General features: G+C 36.8%; 2 protein-coding genes across 8 annotated transcripts in view; both read left to right on the top strand.

Annotated features, from left to right (window-relative positions):
- Positions 1 to 16,957, top strand: part of LOC136987026 (patched domain-containing protein 3-like) — a 223,403-nt gene that overhangs the window by 59,117 nt on the left and 147,329 nt on the right. The gene's annotated exons all lie outside the window — the stretch shown is intronic.
- Positions 5,047 to 16,446, top strand: LOC136987119 (cytochrome P450 4V2-like). Of its 6 annotated transcripts, none has more exons than XM_067284786.1 (12): positions 5,047 to 5,223; positions 7,472 to 7,643; positions 7,806 to 7,918; positions 8,309 to 8,394; positions 9,852 to 10,039; positions 11,107 to 11,173; positions 11,598 to 11,724; positions 11,792 to 11,953; positions 13,282 to 13,452; positions 14,498 to 14,564; positions 15,193 to 15,372; positions 16,123 to 16,446. In XM_067284786.1, exons 2-12 carry the CDS (start codon positions 7,481 to 7,483, stop codon positions 16,287 to 16,289), a joined length of 1,491 nt encoding a protein of 496 aa, XP_067140887.1. In that variant the 5' UTR covers positions 5,047 to 5,223; positions 7,472 to 7,480; the 3' UTR covers positions 16,290 to 16,446. The 6 variants fall into 6 exon arrangements, with proteins under 6 accessions (XP_067140887.1, XP_067140888.1, XP_067140889.1 ...); XM_067284785.1 differs by having other exon boundaries at positions 5,048 to 5,223; positions 11,104 to 11,173; XM_067284787.1 differs by lacking the exon at positions 13,282 to 13,452 and having other exon boundaries at positions 11,104 to 11,173.

Raw genomic sequence — 16,957 nt, 5'->3', positions numbered from 1 at the left:
TAGATAATTTATATTTGTTGCATAAAGAACATGTAAGTGTTTCGCGTAAATTTTCTTTTTATTTATTCTCGGTTTTTATAAGACGGAATCATCGTATCCGATGCACGTCAGCCATTTGTTTTGTAGAAAACTAGACATGTACAGTACTTGGGTCCAACTCGTCTTTTGTATTGAGAGATTGGCACAATCAAACTGACTTTCCAGTCTTTACTCGTTCCATTGTTTCGGTCTAAAATGGAAAGCATCGCATCAACTTTACACCGAGCGATATTTAAAATTAATGGCCTGTTTCAACCCTTGAGAGTCGAATTAATATCCGTCGAGTCGTTGTAAACCCAGGTGGCCAGAAATGACGACCGCCGCTCAGTTCCCGTGTTGTTAGATGGCGCTCGGCTACGGAGGGTGACCACCTTGTCTCTATAGCGACTGCCTCCAGTGTTTCTATCCATAGGCGACTATCGCCATCTGTCGAATAAAATTGTTATATTCTCTGTAAAATTATAAAAGGCGGTAATGAAGATTTGTGATTAATTTACACAAATCTTGGAAGTCCATCTCTCCCCATAACCATCTCAATCTAGAGCAAGGGTGTCAAACTGGCGGCCCCTGATGTGATTTTTTGTGGCCCGCAGCCACGATGCTCTAAAATTAAATAAAACGGCTTACAGGTGAAGATTGACCGATAAACATCTATCTGCCATAATGAAGATTGTTTGTTCTCAGTTTTTAAATCCAGATATTGGAAAACTAGGAGGGGGGAAGATAGCGCTGGCAAATTTCTGGTGAAAACAATTAATTTTAGTTTTATAATAATGTACTGGTACATCACCCTTCTGAAACCTGACCTAAGTTCACATACTTTTAGTAAGTAAGTGCAGGGTGATAGAAATTCCACCAAACTTGCCACAAACAATTGCCAAAAATTTACTATGTAAGTATTTTTCCAATATATGGATTCAAAAACTGAGAACAAACAATCTTCATTATGGCAGATAGATGTTTATCGGTCAATCTTCACCTGTAAGCCGTTTTATTTAATTTAATACTTTTATTATTTGTATCTCATCCTTAAACACAGGCGTGTTCGACAGATTCTTCCAGATCATTTATTTATTAACACTGTCGAATGCCTTTATCAAGTGTGGATAGGCAAGATAGTTTCCTTCAATATCCCCGATATTTTTCTATTAGTTGTGGTAGGATAAATATTGAATATATTGTATATCTTCCAGTTCTAAAATCCATTCTGCACTTCTTTCATTTGGGATTCTACCTATTCTACTTTCCGATACTCTCTGAAATAACTTACCACAATAGATTGAAGACGAAGTTCAGACATTTCGAATTTTTATAGAAGCGATTAGAAAAAGTGTTGTAGAACGTTCGATGCGGGGTATATAAGTAGAATGACCCGGTCACTAAACATGATTTTTTTGCAAATATCTACCTACAACTTGGCCAGGCAGCTGTCGCGACCAAGCTGGAATTTTCAAAGTCGACCTATGGGTCGAGATATTACAGACCACAATTAGCCATGTATTCTGTGTTTTCGACTGATTTACACAAAGTGTTAGAAGCGTGTTACCGTATTCGTGTTTTTGTGTGAAACCCAATCAGAAAAACCCACGCCGCCGATCTCAGTTTCGATTTCCAAGAAAATACCTAATAGCCTTTTGCTGATACGTGGGGAATAGTTTTCTTTTTGGGGGAGGGATAGTTTATTAAATCTCCTTCAACAATCGGACTGGAACCGAAGTGATTTTGGTCGTTTATCACAAACATATCAGTTTACCAATCTTCGAGTTTTAATATAATGAAAATTTCAAATAATGTTTAAACATTAAATTTCCGAAAAAAACGCTAAATAACCAATTAATTTTCAAACGTCCATTAAATTTTCTACTTTAATTACTTAGACACGTCTGTTTTCTTTCAAACAAAACAAACTGCAGCTTTTTGCCTCTCGGGAAGTTCAGTAGGACCGACATCTGTTCTTGACGTCACCCAGTGGTGGTTGTTTCTGCGGCGGAAATAGGTCGACGACCTTCTTTCTTTAAAAAAATGATTTTTTGGAAAGTTTTTTAGTGTTTGTTTTCCTTTTTCTTTAGAGGGTGCCGGGGCCCCTTGGTCCTCCTCCGGGTGGGCGCCGACTCCACGCGTTTTAATCAAAATTCATTTTTTTATTTATGTAGTGTTGTGTCTTCAATTTCTACACTACTGATAAATTAGCGGTCGCATAAGCTGGAAATCTTTTTGAATTCGCATTAATTATCGGCTTTCGCCGAAAGTCTATAGTGACGTGGTTGTAATACGACGCTCGCTCGTTTAAATCAGACGAAAAAGCGTTTATAGGACACATTTAGCAATCAGTATGCTATAAAACAGTCTCCCTTTACTTTATAACGGAAAGGGAGGAGTTTGGCGAAGCATTTCTGGCTAGAAGGGTTGTGAGAAAACGATCATAGGTCGAAATGGTGTCGGTTAACCTAGACAACGACCAATCCCAGCTTTAATCGTTTCTGACTCGAATATAACAAGAAATAAGCCACCAATCTCCACACGGAGGTTTCCGCAGCTTGCCAATCCCCTTTAGCTGTAAGAAAATATACAAAATCTCCTTATTTACTGCGTTAGGAATATTCGTATATTTATAAATTGTGATATTTCGATTAAAAATCGGGCTACAATCGATCTGTTTTTGTTTTTCAAACGTATCACTCTTTACCATCGTTAAATTTAATATACGGTATATTACAACATTAAAATAATAATTATATGTTAATTTTCCAGAAAATGTGTTTTAAGGTTGTTTTCTAATGAAAGTATTCAACATACAAGTAATAATACAATCGTTAAATATGCCTTAATTCGTCGATATTTGCAGCGCAAACCTGTTGAATCTAATGACGGGAGTGGCCAGTCAGATACCTGATGATATAGTACAGTACTGTACATTACAGTATATACTAGTGACGAGCGACACGTATCGCCAATGAGTAAAAGTGTCCCGTGATCTGCAGTGTGTTGTAGCGCAACGGTACGGCGTACAGTACCAGCGGGCTTATCAATCAAAAATTATTGGAGATTTTCATTGCGATCGTTTTGTGATATTTTAAGCATTTTTCATATAAAACTATAGTGGAAATGGTATACATTTATAGTACCATACATTTACTATTGTGTACCATATACTCCAAATTGAGAAATCGTGGAGTGCTGACCGAGAGAAGAGTTTTGACGAAAAATGTAGCGTGAACTGTACATCAAATGTTTCTAGAGACGAGGAGATTGCACAGGCGGAGACAAATACAGGCACTAGCGCTGTTTAAAATATTGAGAGAAAAGAAGTTTAACCATTCACATTAACCACCAGTTTCGATAAAATAATAATATTTCCATTCCATTATTAATCCTATGTTTTTTTGGATTTTCAGTAAATTGTTTTTGGTTTCTACTTCCTGTTTCAACTATAATCATTAAAAATTGTTAGGATTCCAACATTCTTTACTAAGGTAAAAAGAGTTCCGCTATTAAAATAAATTCGGAACCGCTGACGTACAGACATCTGTTTTCTTTCAAACAAAACAAATCGCACGTCTCTAGCCACCCGGGGTGAAAAGTTTACAGTATCACTTTTCACCTTTCCCGATTAATCGCCAAGGGTGGTGGGCTGGCGGTACCTAGTTCAAGCTAAAGTGAACTTATTTTCTTCTTCGAAAAGTGAATATTAGACACTATTTACATATTATTTGAAAGAATATTACAATAATCGACAATAATAAGCGATTAATTAAATTTTTTCACCATTACGCCACAACCGAAAGTAACGAGTTTGATGAAAAATTTTAGGGCTGGATAGGATACTTCTGATAAGATACTTTCTGGTCTAAATAAAGTGGCTTAACACGAAAGTTCGCGAAATTAGAGCTAAAAATGACGAAAGTGGTGGAGTTTGGCGGGATTATTTATTTATTTATTTATTTATTTATTTTTCTTTATAATCTGAAACCGTGTTTCATAATCTCTTTGTTGCTCAAACACTGTTAAGTGTGACAAATTTAAACACTTGGCGTTCTTTTCATCTTTATTTAGTTGATACGCGTACTATATTACACGTTTCGGGCTCGTTCTGCCCCTCATCAACCAACTAAAACAATAAAAATTCATACAATAAAAAAGAATACATATAAATATACAGAGTGTATCAGTACAGCGGTTACAAACTTTCAGGAGAGATAGAGTTCACCTAGACGATGGGAAATCACATAGCAATGCATGGTCGGAAACGCTTTCCTGGCGCGGTAGTGACGACACAAAACACAAGAAAGGAAGGACACGAAGCCTCACATCTCCGGCGCATTGAAGATCTAACGTTGTCGAAAATGCCGGGCGTATCCCGGACTTCCCCAGCAGCTGCCACGATGCGTGCAACAAGTTCCTCAACACTGTTAACGGGTTTCGTACATCAGTGCCTTGTTGTATCGCGTACACCAGCCAAAGACGTCCCAGCGTTTTTGCTGTACTAAGAATAATAACATGTTTTCTCACCCTGTTCGTGTCCGTCCTTTCTTGAGTCGTCACTACCGCGCCAAAAAAGCGTTTATGAGTTTTCGTTATAAAAGTTTCTTATAAGAAAATCTCATAAATAATGGCGCCACACAAATTTATTTACGTTTAATTATGCAAACATTTTTTTAAATTAAGAGCTCATAATAGCCGGAAAAGTTAGGCAACTCGTTGCTGGATGTTTTTTATTGGGTAATTTAACCACTCTTACTGGTCAGGACTGTAACTTACTAGTACAAAACTCTTACTTATTTTCCCCATTTAAAGTTTCGTTACTCCGTGGGTATTGGGTCGGAGCGGAGACGTCACAAATATGGCGCCGGGAAAAACGCACACGCGCAACACGCACATCCGGAATTCCATCACGTTACACGCAAGTTGTCTACAAGATATACTGCAAGCGTAATTATAATGTATGGTATCCCGCAACTTACGGGATTCCGCGGTTTCGCCGGTGGATATTTAGCTACAGTTATATTAATGTAATTAATTTTAAAGCGAGTCGATAGTAGAAAGAAGAAATGCATAATAGCCACGGGTAGTAAAACGATACCCTGGACTGGGAGTTACTCCGTCCATCGATAAGTCGTTTCGGGTTACGGCATTTCTGGCCGTTTTTCTAAGATTATTTTGCTTTGTTGTAAAATTGTCTTTCAGGTAATTTAAATTTGCCATTGTTATATATTTAATTAATATTACGCTGTTATAATTGAATTTAATGACAATAAACGCGGTTTACTTATAAATATATATATATATATATATATACGAAAATATTCCGTTATCAAAAAGTAAGAAGTTCTCGTATAATCCGCGCGTAAATAGATTTTTCATAGTTTCTAGACTTATACTCGTTTTATATTGGAGGAAACTAATTATGACGTAATTAATGTATTGAGAGAAGGACAATACTCCGTTATAAACGTTTTAGTATGCGAAAATTAGGCCCAGGTGGTCGGACGGTTGGCCACGGGGCCGGAAAGTCGACATTAAAGGAAATAGATTTCCGAAATCGTTCTCGGTGTCCGGGTATTTCCATCTAAATATAAAACACGCGGCAACGTTTAAATCGTCTGCGGCGTTAAAGAAAAGTTGGCCCAAATAATGATTTCTGGTCCCGAAACGTCCTTCCGTTTTTTATTTCGTGTCGACTTTCGAATTTTAGTGTAATTTTAATTATACAGTAAGACCCCGCTTAACGCGGGGGATGCGTTCCGAGACGACACAGCGCTAAACGAAACAGCGTTAAACCAGGTCATTTTAATACAGATTAAATAGGGAAAGGGGTACACGCGACCAAAAATAAACAGATTTTACTTTAAGTTTAAGTTACTTTTATATTAATTTGCATGACAATATATGTTAACTTCTTCCACACTTCGTTCGTGCGTTTATCGGTTAACTCTTGCCGAGCCAAGTCGATATTGCCTATGGCATTCATGATTATATATAACTAATATATTTTTCCGAAATTGCACCAAACAAACATAGATTTAAGGAAAATACGGCGCTACAACGAATTGCCACCTTTTGCTAATGGATTCGTGTTTGGGAATAATCGTATTATATATGAATCAATGAAATGCCGTGATAATTTGAATCGGCTTAAATTTTGAGCCTTTTTTTTAGGCTTCGAGCAGATCGCGTTATATCCAATCAGCGTTAATCGAGGCAGCGTTAAGCGGGGTCTTACCGTATAACGAGGTTAAAAATGTCAAAAAAGTTGTTATAAAGATTTCCCGATTAAAACGGTCCGATAAATCACTGTATAAATTTATCTTTGGCCACACTTTCGGCCACAGCGGCGCCCAAAGTGTCCGGTGGCCAGTCTCGGTACTATTTTTGTACATAAATGTCTTTTGCCCTTTACGAAACGTGGCCCGATGGGATTACGTGGCATTCGGATGGCTAAAAGTTTCACTGGGCCAGGTATAATGCGGTACTTTAATTACCGTCACCCGTTATTTTTCGTTCGTTTACACTAAAATCTTTGTAAATGTGGAGCTCTGGAAGTGTGTCGAGAACACGTGCACAAAAAAAATTTTAATTTTGTATAGAAGAAGATAATAAGAATAATAATTTAATGTTGTAAAAAGAAACCAACAAACAAGAAATAAAGGGGGGAAACGAAAAGTGAAAATTTTATGTCCATAAAAGGATATGTTTGCATAAATTTCCTAGAAAGACTTCTCAAGTTAAAACAATAGATGAATGTAAGTCCTAAGATCGAACACCTTCGATAGGGATCGAGTTGACCGTCCGTGTTGACTCGTCTCACGACCCGGGTTTCGGTCCCGTTACATTTCGTCACGAGAGGAAACCAATTGGGGGGCGAGGGCGAGTCGGCATCGACCTATCGGAATGTTCGGTCTGGGACCCAAAAAAACTTATAAAAACCACGCGAATCGAGGACGAGGAGCTCTCTCGGTTCGAAGTGCTCTCCCCCAGGGATTCTGTGATCCTGCCGTTCATCGACGGAAGCCTTTTTGGACGTACGGGGATTTATCTTCGTACTCCCATGTCCAGATTCGCCCAGGTCCATCTATTCACGAAAGACAACTCTCGAAGCAGTGCCGTGCGCCCCGGGGCTGTCGCTCTTCGCGCCACCTTCGCCGGAAGAAGGAAGACGACAGGCAGAACAATTGGACTTTTTGTGAGGACTTGTTTCCTACTCGTTGAGAAGTGTAACATCTCTCAACGAGTGGGGACTTTTTATATTTATTAAACGGGTTAAAAGACGAACAGTCTGTCTCTGAGAGTTTTTCCACTCCCACAGGGTCGTCGTAACCGCGCCAGGACCCCGACTAAAGCAGTCATTCGGAAAATAAAGTAGTATTTATTCACCGGTAAAGGGAGTTACCGGTGAATTCCCAGCTTATTTTCCAACGTTTTCTTTATTTTTTAGAACCTACAAATGTTATCGGAAACGTATTACGTGACGTTTGGAACTTTTTTCCTGATTTTGCTGGTTTCGATCTGGTATAAAAATTTCTGGCGAGAAATAATCGACTGGAAGAGAATTAAAGCCTACGGATACAGTTGGGTTTTATACTTTCACATCCTAAAAACTATTAGAGGTGAGTGGATCCAGAGAATTATTTTAAGGAAATTAAGTTATATATACAAAATATATGATTATATTTGTACGTAAATGTCACGGATTCTTACTTCTCAGCAGAAAATTCGAAATGCTTTTTGAATTTATACAAAAATAATTGAAGTTTTTTGTTTCGTTTCAGACGTTCCGTTCGTCATGCCCGCTATTATCCACCGTTTCAAAAGCAGGGGATTTATCTACGGAAACGTTTTCTCCCAAAAGTTCGTATTGCTGTATCACCCCCGACCTTTGGAAGTACGCGGGAAAAATATTTATTAAAATAATTTATTAAATTAACGTGACCTTCCGAGTGTAAAATGTCTAAAACCGTACGTAATTTTAGAACTTAAACGGAAGTTATTTTACGAATATGGTCGACCTCCGACTGGTCAGACCATTCCCAGCCAGACCGGCTGAAAATATAATGATAAATTTTAAAATTTATAAAATTAAAAATTTATATATAAATATACACCTGTACTCGTTATCGTAATGTAAAAGGTTGTGCCAAATGGAGAAAGCAACAAACGAATTTCCCCATCGATCCGTAGGATGCGGTTTTATTTGGATAGGATTAACCTTATCCGTGATTATCGAATGGAGTGATACAAACAAATGCTATTTTTTTTATCGTATTTATTTCAGAAACTGCTGAGCGATTCGGAAAATATCGACCGACCTTTGGTGCAGAAGTTGGTTCGAGGAATTGGAGAAAATTCGTTAATGTTTAGGTGGGTGACGTCAGAGATAAGTGACTTTTAAACTCCTATTTCCTGTTAAATTTCCATTACTAGCCTTATTACTTTTAATTTCAAATTATAGTTTCCAGTACACTTATGGATAATAACTTCAGACGCATTACGGAAAAAGATGGCTGACCGTAAACTCTTTTCCAGTGTTTCCGTCGTTACTCTTTTCGTGCTAAACGCTAAAGTTTTCGATGAAAGACAAACGACGACGTAATTTTAACCTTAAGAAAACGCTTATTACAGTAAAACCTGTGTAAACCGGAATCGCATGACACCGAATATTTTTTTTCCGTTTTGGACAGGTTTTACTGTGTTTTTAATATTATTGAAGCGCAATCAGCCGAGTGAACGAGTTTTCTTGGCAACCACCCGAACTGACAGACGGCCGAACCACGTTTCGTCCAGTAACCGATCGACCGATTCCAACCACCGATGAATAGCGGTATTAAAATGGCGTGTGGTGACGGAGACGGAATATGAAAATTCAGCCGAGAACGGGAGATATCGAGGTCAAAGATTATCACCGTGTTAAATCGATGGGAAAATTTTCTTCTTTATGCTCGCCTCTCGCTTAATATTTAGGACTCGTCATACGCCAACGATAAAGCTTTGAAATTGTTAAAGAGATTTGAGATAACAGTGTTAAGAAACCAATTAAATAAACGAAATAATACCGTAATTGGGCTGCAAATTGAAAATTATTGTAAACCTATAAATTCCCACTATCTGTCCTTTAATGTCGAGAATAAAAGTCCATATTTTACTTGTGTTTGCGGTAGACCGCAGAAGCATATACGACTGATGGCAGACCGGAAGTCACGTTATTTAAATTATAATCCGATATGCACTCTTCGATAAAGGAGTTATTTTTGTTAATAAAATAATTAATAACGTTACAATTTAAAGGCCTTATCAACGGTTATTAAAAATCTTAAATATTTAAGCAAGAAGGCGAGCTTAAAGTTATATAAGAGTATGGAGGTTAAAGCCGGGGAAAATTTTGGTAAAAACGTAAGCGTACTAACAGGCGCTACCCGACATGAGAAATACGCCATGCTCTGGCCAAATTTTTTTAATACCGGCCTTTTTCCATTTTTTTGGAAAAGTCGAACACTTGTTATATACCTATAACGTGTTATACCTGGCAGGTTTATGAGGTAAGTTAAGGAAGTTTTCGAACAAAGGTAAGAATTGGCTACCGGTGTAGAGTGATGCGTGGCTTTCATTTAGCATCTCCCAATGTGTAGCTCGAGTCGGTGAGGAAGTTCTGCTAGTTAATTCTTGGGGAGAATTCAACTTGGCCTAGTAGACGGCAGTTTTACTGGAAAATTATAACATGGAACGGAGGCGTCCGGAGACGAAAATATTTTGTTTAGGGCTAAAATCCCATGGAAAAATCCCCAGAAATATAAAGTTTTTTCGAAATTTTCAAACGTTAGGAACGGCGAGGGATGGAAAATGAGAAAAGGCGCCCTGTCCAGGACCTTCCATCAGTCGATTTTAGAAAAATGCATCCCTCAGATCGAGCGACATTCGAAAATTTTGGCGGAGAAATTGAATGCGGCCAGCTACCAGTGGATCTCCTTTAACCAGATCATCGATTCCTTTTCTCTTAAATTACTTTCTGGTAAGTCATTTTTATGAATGGAAAAATCGTCGGGTTCGATTTCTAGTTAAATAATTGCTTTGTTGTAATTTCTCACCTTTCGTACATCGGCGAACTCCATTCGTTTTCTAACCGCAGGATCCGGTGGATCCAACGAATGAAATGACCGAATGGGCTATTTCAAATATTCGGAAAGAATTAGTCCCGATAACAGCAATTGAAAGGTTTGGTGGAAATCCTGTCGAATCACAAATTTTTGAGATAGAGGCGTATTTTTAAAACTGTCGTCTCCTAGCTGCAGCGGCATGGTTATGTCATCTATCATTTTTTTCTTTCTTTTCCTTTCAAAGAATCCAAATTCTTTCTATTTTTTAGGGTAGTTTTTACCACGAATCCGAGTTACTTTTTCGGTTTTTATCTTTTCTCTGAACATTACTAGTGGACGCCTCCGCCTTGTTTTACAGGCAATTATGGGATTGAAACCGGACTCTCCGAAAGGAGACCAGAGGCGCAATTCTGGACTCGCCACTTTCTTTAATCAAAACAAGCGATTCGGCGCAGGAAAAACGTCTGGGACAAAAGGGACTTCCGAAAAATAGAATCACATAAGGATGGAGCGTTACCACTTTGATCGGCACAATCCATTACATGGATTTAAGCAAAACCCGGACTTATCGAGTTTTTCCACCAAACTCTTCAATTGTAATTTTAGATAGAAGAGGCGTCATCTAATTGAAAATGATGGCGCGGGATTTCCTTCCAAATAAAAAATAATATATTTTCTCAAGTGATTTACTTTTATTTTTTAAATTTAGATAAACCAATGAAAAACTAAAAAAATGTATTTATCTGTAGAAAGAAGAGGCGTATAATAGGCCTATCCGTGGGGAGAGGGGGCCGTTAATGACCATAAATCGAGTCATTATTGGCCGGTACGAAAGAACAGATGGGGGTGGCAGGTGGTAAAATTCCTAATAGTATACGCCTTTGTTAAATACATAAAGGAGATGACATTAGACGGAATAATTCTTTCCAATTTTATTTTATCGGACGACCTTAAAGAATTAAATTGGAAATTATTTCAGAAGCCATTTACGGCGTTTCCAACACGTCTTGGGAAAAGAACTACCACGGCGTGGATCGACTTATAAACAGGTACGTGCAATTAACAAAATCTGTCCGCGATAGGAAGTTCCCCATAAAATGAATAACTTCCGCCACGAAGGCGGAAAATCATTCTCCCAGTTTAAAAGACATTGGCCAAAAAAATCAATTTAAAAACGTTAATACTTAAATATATCTCCCGTCATTGCCTCCCTCAAAATACTGTAGAAAATAAGTCTCCGCGGAATTACTTAAAGAGTGTATTTTATAAAATTTCGATTGAATAGGGCAAATTATTATTATTATTATTATTAATTTTGGTTTTCTAGTTTTTCAAATTATGTAGTGATACGAAATTGGTAAATTTCGTTATAAAAATATTCACTTCCGTTAAAATGAATGGGCTTTTTTGTTTTATTTCGACGACGTCGCGGTCAAATTTCGGATTAGAATTGAGTTCTTTTCGCTTTTGTAGTATAAAAACTTCCATATTTTACGGATTTGTGAAAATGGCGTTGTGGTCGGAAGTAATATTTCTCCTAACGGGCAAAGGACGATCGTTTTCCAGAGACAAATCGCTGGCCAGAAGAATTACCAAAGAGGTTATATACGTATTTTTTTAAATTAACGTTATTAAATACGGATAAATATTTTCGCCTCCTTTTACAGGCCGTCAACGAAAGAATTCGACAAATAAAAGAAGACGGACGCCACTATTTGGAATTGGGAATTACTGTGCCCATTATCGATCACCTGTGGGAGACTTCCGCCAATAATCCCGACATTACCGTCGACGGTATCGTGGATGAGATCATGACGTTTTTGGCTGCGGTAATTATTTCGATTCGTATTGTTGGCTATACGCTCGCCCACCGCGGCCGAGTGGTTGACGGCATTCAATACCACAGTCACGCGAAGCTTTTCGGGTTTTTTCACGTTAGTAACTCCTAAATAAGGACAATTTCCCGTAGAAAGTCTTCTCGATGAGCATTCCCGTGGGCAGCCTGGCCGTAAACAAATAAACCGAGCCAATAATTTTTGTCTTTTGTCGAAAATATCTGAAATTTTGAAAATTTGTGTATTAGAGGATTGATACTGTTAAATTTTAGTGACGAAAGGTCGAGGGGAAAGTGAGATACGGGGGTCACCCGTCGTATACAGTTGCGCATTATCCTACGGACAAAAGGAACTACTGCCCACCGACAGGGAGTACCAAACCAATTTTTATAAGAAAATACTTTTCAGAAAAATTCCCTCGAAGATAAATGTTCGAAGTCTACCCTGTACTGTACACGGGGACCCCTAGTTCAAATTAGCCCGGGCCCCGTAAAGCTATAACGAACCACTGGTCATATGTCGAATGGGTCGGACTTTGAAGATTTGAAGAATGAACATTTTACTCGTTACCAGCATTTAGAATTTTTATAAAATTCATTTTTACCTTTATTTTTACCAACTTGTCCCAATATAGACTATTTATAACAAAAATTTGGTAACAATTTTAAATCGGGTGTTTTATAATATAGCCTAGATCAGGGATGGGGAACCTGCGGCCTTTTGGGCTAACAAGTGTGGCCTTCTGCGGCCTGTGATGTAAACGTTGATATATAATTTTTAAGACCTTTATTTTTTTATCGTTATTATACATAAATTTACAATACACACACGCATATATAGACTGTCTTTCTTTTATTACATAACTTTCAAATTACTTAGCGGTAAGCCTAGGGATAAAATGACAAAAAAAAAAAAAAATTTAATGCGGTTTCTATAAGGGACGATGAATTGCAATGTGGTCTTCATGAACAAAAAGGTTCCCCACCCCTGCCCTAGATAATACATCTTAGTTAATAAATTGCGCGATACATTAGAATGGAGCGATGCACTAAATGTGGGCGATCCTTGGAGGAGAGAATGCTTTCTATGGCAAATCGAAATCCTATTTAGGTGTTAGACGGGCGAAGAAATCCCGAAAATCTATACTTGGCCAATCCGTTGGCCAAGCGGGAACCGGCCGGCGGTGGTTTTATTCACTAGAGGTTACTAGAGCAATTGTATATTTTTTGGGGGAATTAAAAATCCAAAGTTCTTAATGACAGTTCGAAGAAATCTTTTTTTATTTTACTGTTTCTAACTAACAAGAGAATTGCTTTCAACAGGGTTCTCATTCTCTGGCCTCGGCGGTTTGCTGGAGTGTGTACGAAATTGGGAAACGTCCAGACGTGCAGAAAAGAATTCACCAGGAATTGGATGCGGTATTCGAAAATACAGAAAGAAGAATAAATAAAAACGATTTACAAAGCCTGACTTATCTAGAATGCGTCATTAACGTAAGTATTTCAATATATTTTCGTTGACATTAATTCTTAGTTTGGAATTTCGGCTTTTTTTCAAATAAATTTCAAAATTTCGAAACCGTTTGTAAATTGTTGAAAATTTTCACACTTTCTTTAAACGTTTTTCGTAATATTTTTTTTACTTCAAAATGTACCCATGATTTACGTTGGTAAATTACATTGGTGTCGCTAATAGAAACTTAGGAGTCAGATCGAGAGAACACAAGTACAGTGTCAGCAAAAGATCTAACGCCACAATACTATTGCGGATGGCGCGAGTTCAGGGCTCAGTGGTCTAATGGGACGAAGAAAGTATTATTAAGCCAATACATTCACCGACGTTGGCAATTAGCGCCGAGAAAATTGAAATCTATAAGAGCAGATTGCACGATACATGCATTAATGCTAGGGATGCTGAAGGGTTGCCTTCAGCCTGGAAATACTTCATTAAAACATTAATTTAATGCCTTGATTTTGTTATTTTTTTGCATATCTTGCATTTGTTCGAATTTCATATAAGATATTATTATATAGTGTTTTAATTTTTATTTAACCTATACAAGTATTTATATACATATATTGTTATTTATAATAATTCTTATTTTATTTTATGTTTTTTATACACGTATATGCGTATTTCCTTCGTTAATTTATTTGTATTTAAATTTTTGATCCATTTTTGTTTACATTTCGAATTTTTTTAACCTGATGATGGCCAACGGATTTCGCTGAAAACGTTTATTACTTTTGTATTAAATTTTTCATCGAGGTGTTGTGTTTTTGATATAAACACACCAATATACGCAGAAAACGACTCGCCGAATATAAAATATCGTAGGTTTATCATCTATAAATTAAATTCAAAGGCAAATATTATAGAAAAATACGCAATATGATTAGAAGGACGTAATCGTAATTTCGCCGTAATATCAATTTGGGTAAATTTAATATAATAAGAAAATATTGGCCTATTAAAGAAATAAGTTAAATAATAATACGAATGCGTTTAATCAACAATAACGAATAAAATATTTATTAGGAAGTCCTGAGGTTGTATCCGTCGGTACCTTTTACCATTAGAGGCTCGCACGAAAATCTACAATTGGGTAAGAAACGTTAAACTTATCTAATTTTAATTATGTTTTGTTCGAAAAGTTAAGCTATAATATTGTTATTTTAAAGGGAAAATGTTAAATGTAAAGAATTTTCGAGAATTGTTTAAAAGAACACTTAATAAGTGTTAAGCCACCGAGAAAAATCGTTGTCACGTCACCAGAAACAGGACAATTTCGTGGTAATAAGCACATAGATGGGGATTTGTATATTGCATCGAAGATTAAACTACCCACCGTTTTCCCTCGCCGCTAAGTTACGGGAAAAAAATCTCTGTTCGTATTTTTGCCAAACGTTGGCTTTTATCCAGAATTACTTAAAGTAGGTAGGCCTAATATTATTTTCAGCCCCTACATTTCCCGGCCCTACTTATTAAGGCCAACATTTTATTTGACGGTGGGTGGAGTGTAGCGAATAGCGGCATTATTCGCTGCACTCCGATGGTTAGTATTATTTCAGTACCAATGGGAAAATTCGCACAGAAATCTGACAAGTTTTATTTAATACTTTACCCGTCTTTACAGTAATTTGAATATACAACTGGCGCTGATTTTCGTAATTTTAAATTCCGTATATACCGTACGCATTGAATGATATTTGAAAAAATTATTATATCGACAGGTAAAGAAATCTTTTCGGAGAACACGGTTTACCTCGTCAGCATCTTTCACTTGCACCGAAACCCGGAAGTTTTTCCCCGTCCTCGTACCTTTGATCCGGACAGGTTTCGTCCCGAAAATTCTAAATGCAGAAGTCGTTATTCGTTTCTTCCTTTTCTAGCAGGAGTCAGACATTGCATTGGTAAGAAGTTTCTTAACGCTTTCTTATTTTATTTAGGCTTATTTGTAATTTAAAAAAATTTTTTTACAAGACATAAATAGTGTTAGACTTAATGCGAATGTCATAAGTAGGCCTAAGGGCTTAGATAAGGCCATGGACTTAGATAGATGAGAGTCGAAAGCAGATATGCAAAGCTTATGGGCAGGAGGCCCGATTACCAACTTGGTATACCAACTTTCGGTTTGGTCCGGAAATCGCTTTATTTCAATTCAAACATTTTCTTCAAAATGGAGTTAGATACCTTACCGGTAATAGGAGAAGTATGACGTACGGGGGCTAGAGTATTGTGACGAAGAATACCAGCCCGTCATTGTCACAATAAATAATTGGTCGTATTTTATATACTTTTATTACTGATGAGTCCTTATACTTTTCTGACTTACAAGGGTCTTGTTCCTAGGGAAGGAGATCTACCGTTTCACCACACTTCGTATAGTAGGTGGAGTAATATCAATAAATAAATCTATTTAAGGTGGAGAACTATATATAGAAAAAGTGGATTTCGTAAACAAACACTGTGTACGATAATAGAGCGAAAAAAATTACAGTTGTATATGTAATAAAACAAAACTCGGAATTGAATTTTTTAGATATAAAAAATTCATACAACGATTTGAAATTAATAATGAACGTTTATATTTTAATTTTAAATATAATTATTCGGCTGATTAACTGATTATTCGGCTTTTGAAGCTATAAATTCTTTTTCAGCAAATCGTTACTCGATGATGGAGATGAAAATCTTTCTCGCTACTCTTCTTAGAAACTTCACCATCGAAACCTTTCCTAAAGAAATTTTACCAAAAATGTTTCACATTTCGTTGACCACGGCAGAACCCGTCTTGATCAAAGTCTGTCCAAGAATAAAGAGACGATGAAGGCGAATTTCTCATATTTTAGTAAGTAAGGAATGTAATGGAAGGACGAATCCTCTAATATCATCCTCAATTTTTCACCCGATGACGATTCATATTCAATGTATTATTAAAATTGTTTTATTGTCGCAATTTTTATTCCAATAAATTTTTAGTCTCATTATTACCAATTACTAATGCAAAATTTTTATCATTAAACGAAACAAAACGTAAAAATAATTTCCAATTTCAATTGAACTTTATTGAACATTGGAGGATTCCCCATTATCCGGAATACAATTTATCGGTTGACTGCGTTTAGAGTAAACTATTGGTTAGTATCTCCAGTTTTAGGTCGTGGGAATACGGGACACTTTAACTAAAGGGAGAAGAGGGGGAAATTTTACACAAATGAAAATACAAGTTTTAATTTAAATAAAGATAACACTGTTTAACCGTTACCCTCGACCTTTACAGTCGGCCCTTCCAGGTTTGACGCAAAGGAAAATCTACTGTAATCCCATCAGAAGTACACGAAACATCTATTGTTTGATAAAGTTAACGGAACAATAAATTGAAATTTATGAAAATTCTAAATGGAATGTTAAATATTACGTATCCCAGTCACGTGTAATTGAGTCTAAATAATCTTCTTATACAGCGACTTACTTGTTTAAACGAACCTGCCTAAA

Source organism: Centruroides vittatus, unplaced genomic scaffold, assembly GCF_030686945.1.
Source record: "Centruroides vittatus isolate TY-2023 unplaced genomic scaffold, ASM3068694v2 scaffold_1444, whole genome shotgun sequence".
NCBI classification, from domain to species: domain Eukaryota; kingdom Metazoa; phylum Arthropoda; class Arachnida; order Scorpiones; family Buthidae; genus Centruroides; species Centruroides vittatus.
The sequence above is the reverse complement of the archived record's forward strand: the minus strand, read 5'-3'. Positions and strand labels throughout refer to the sequence as shown.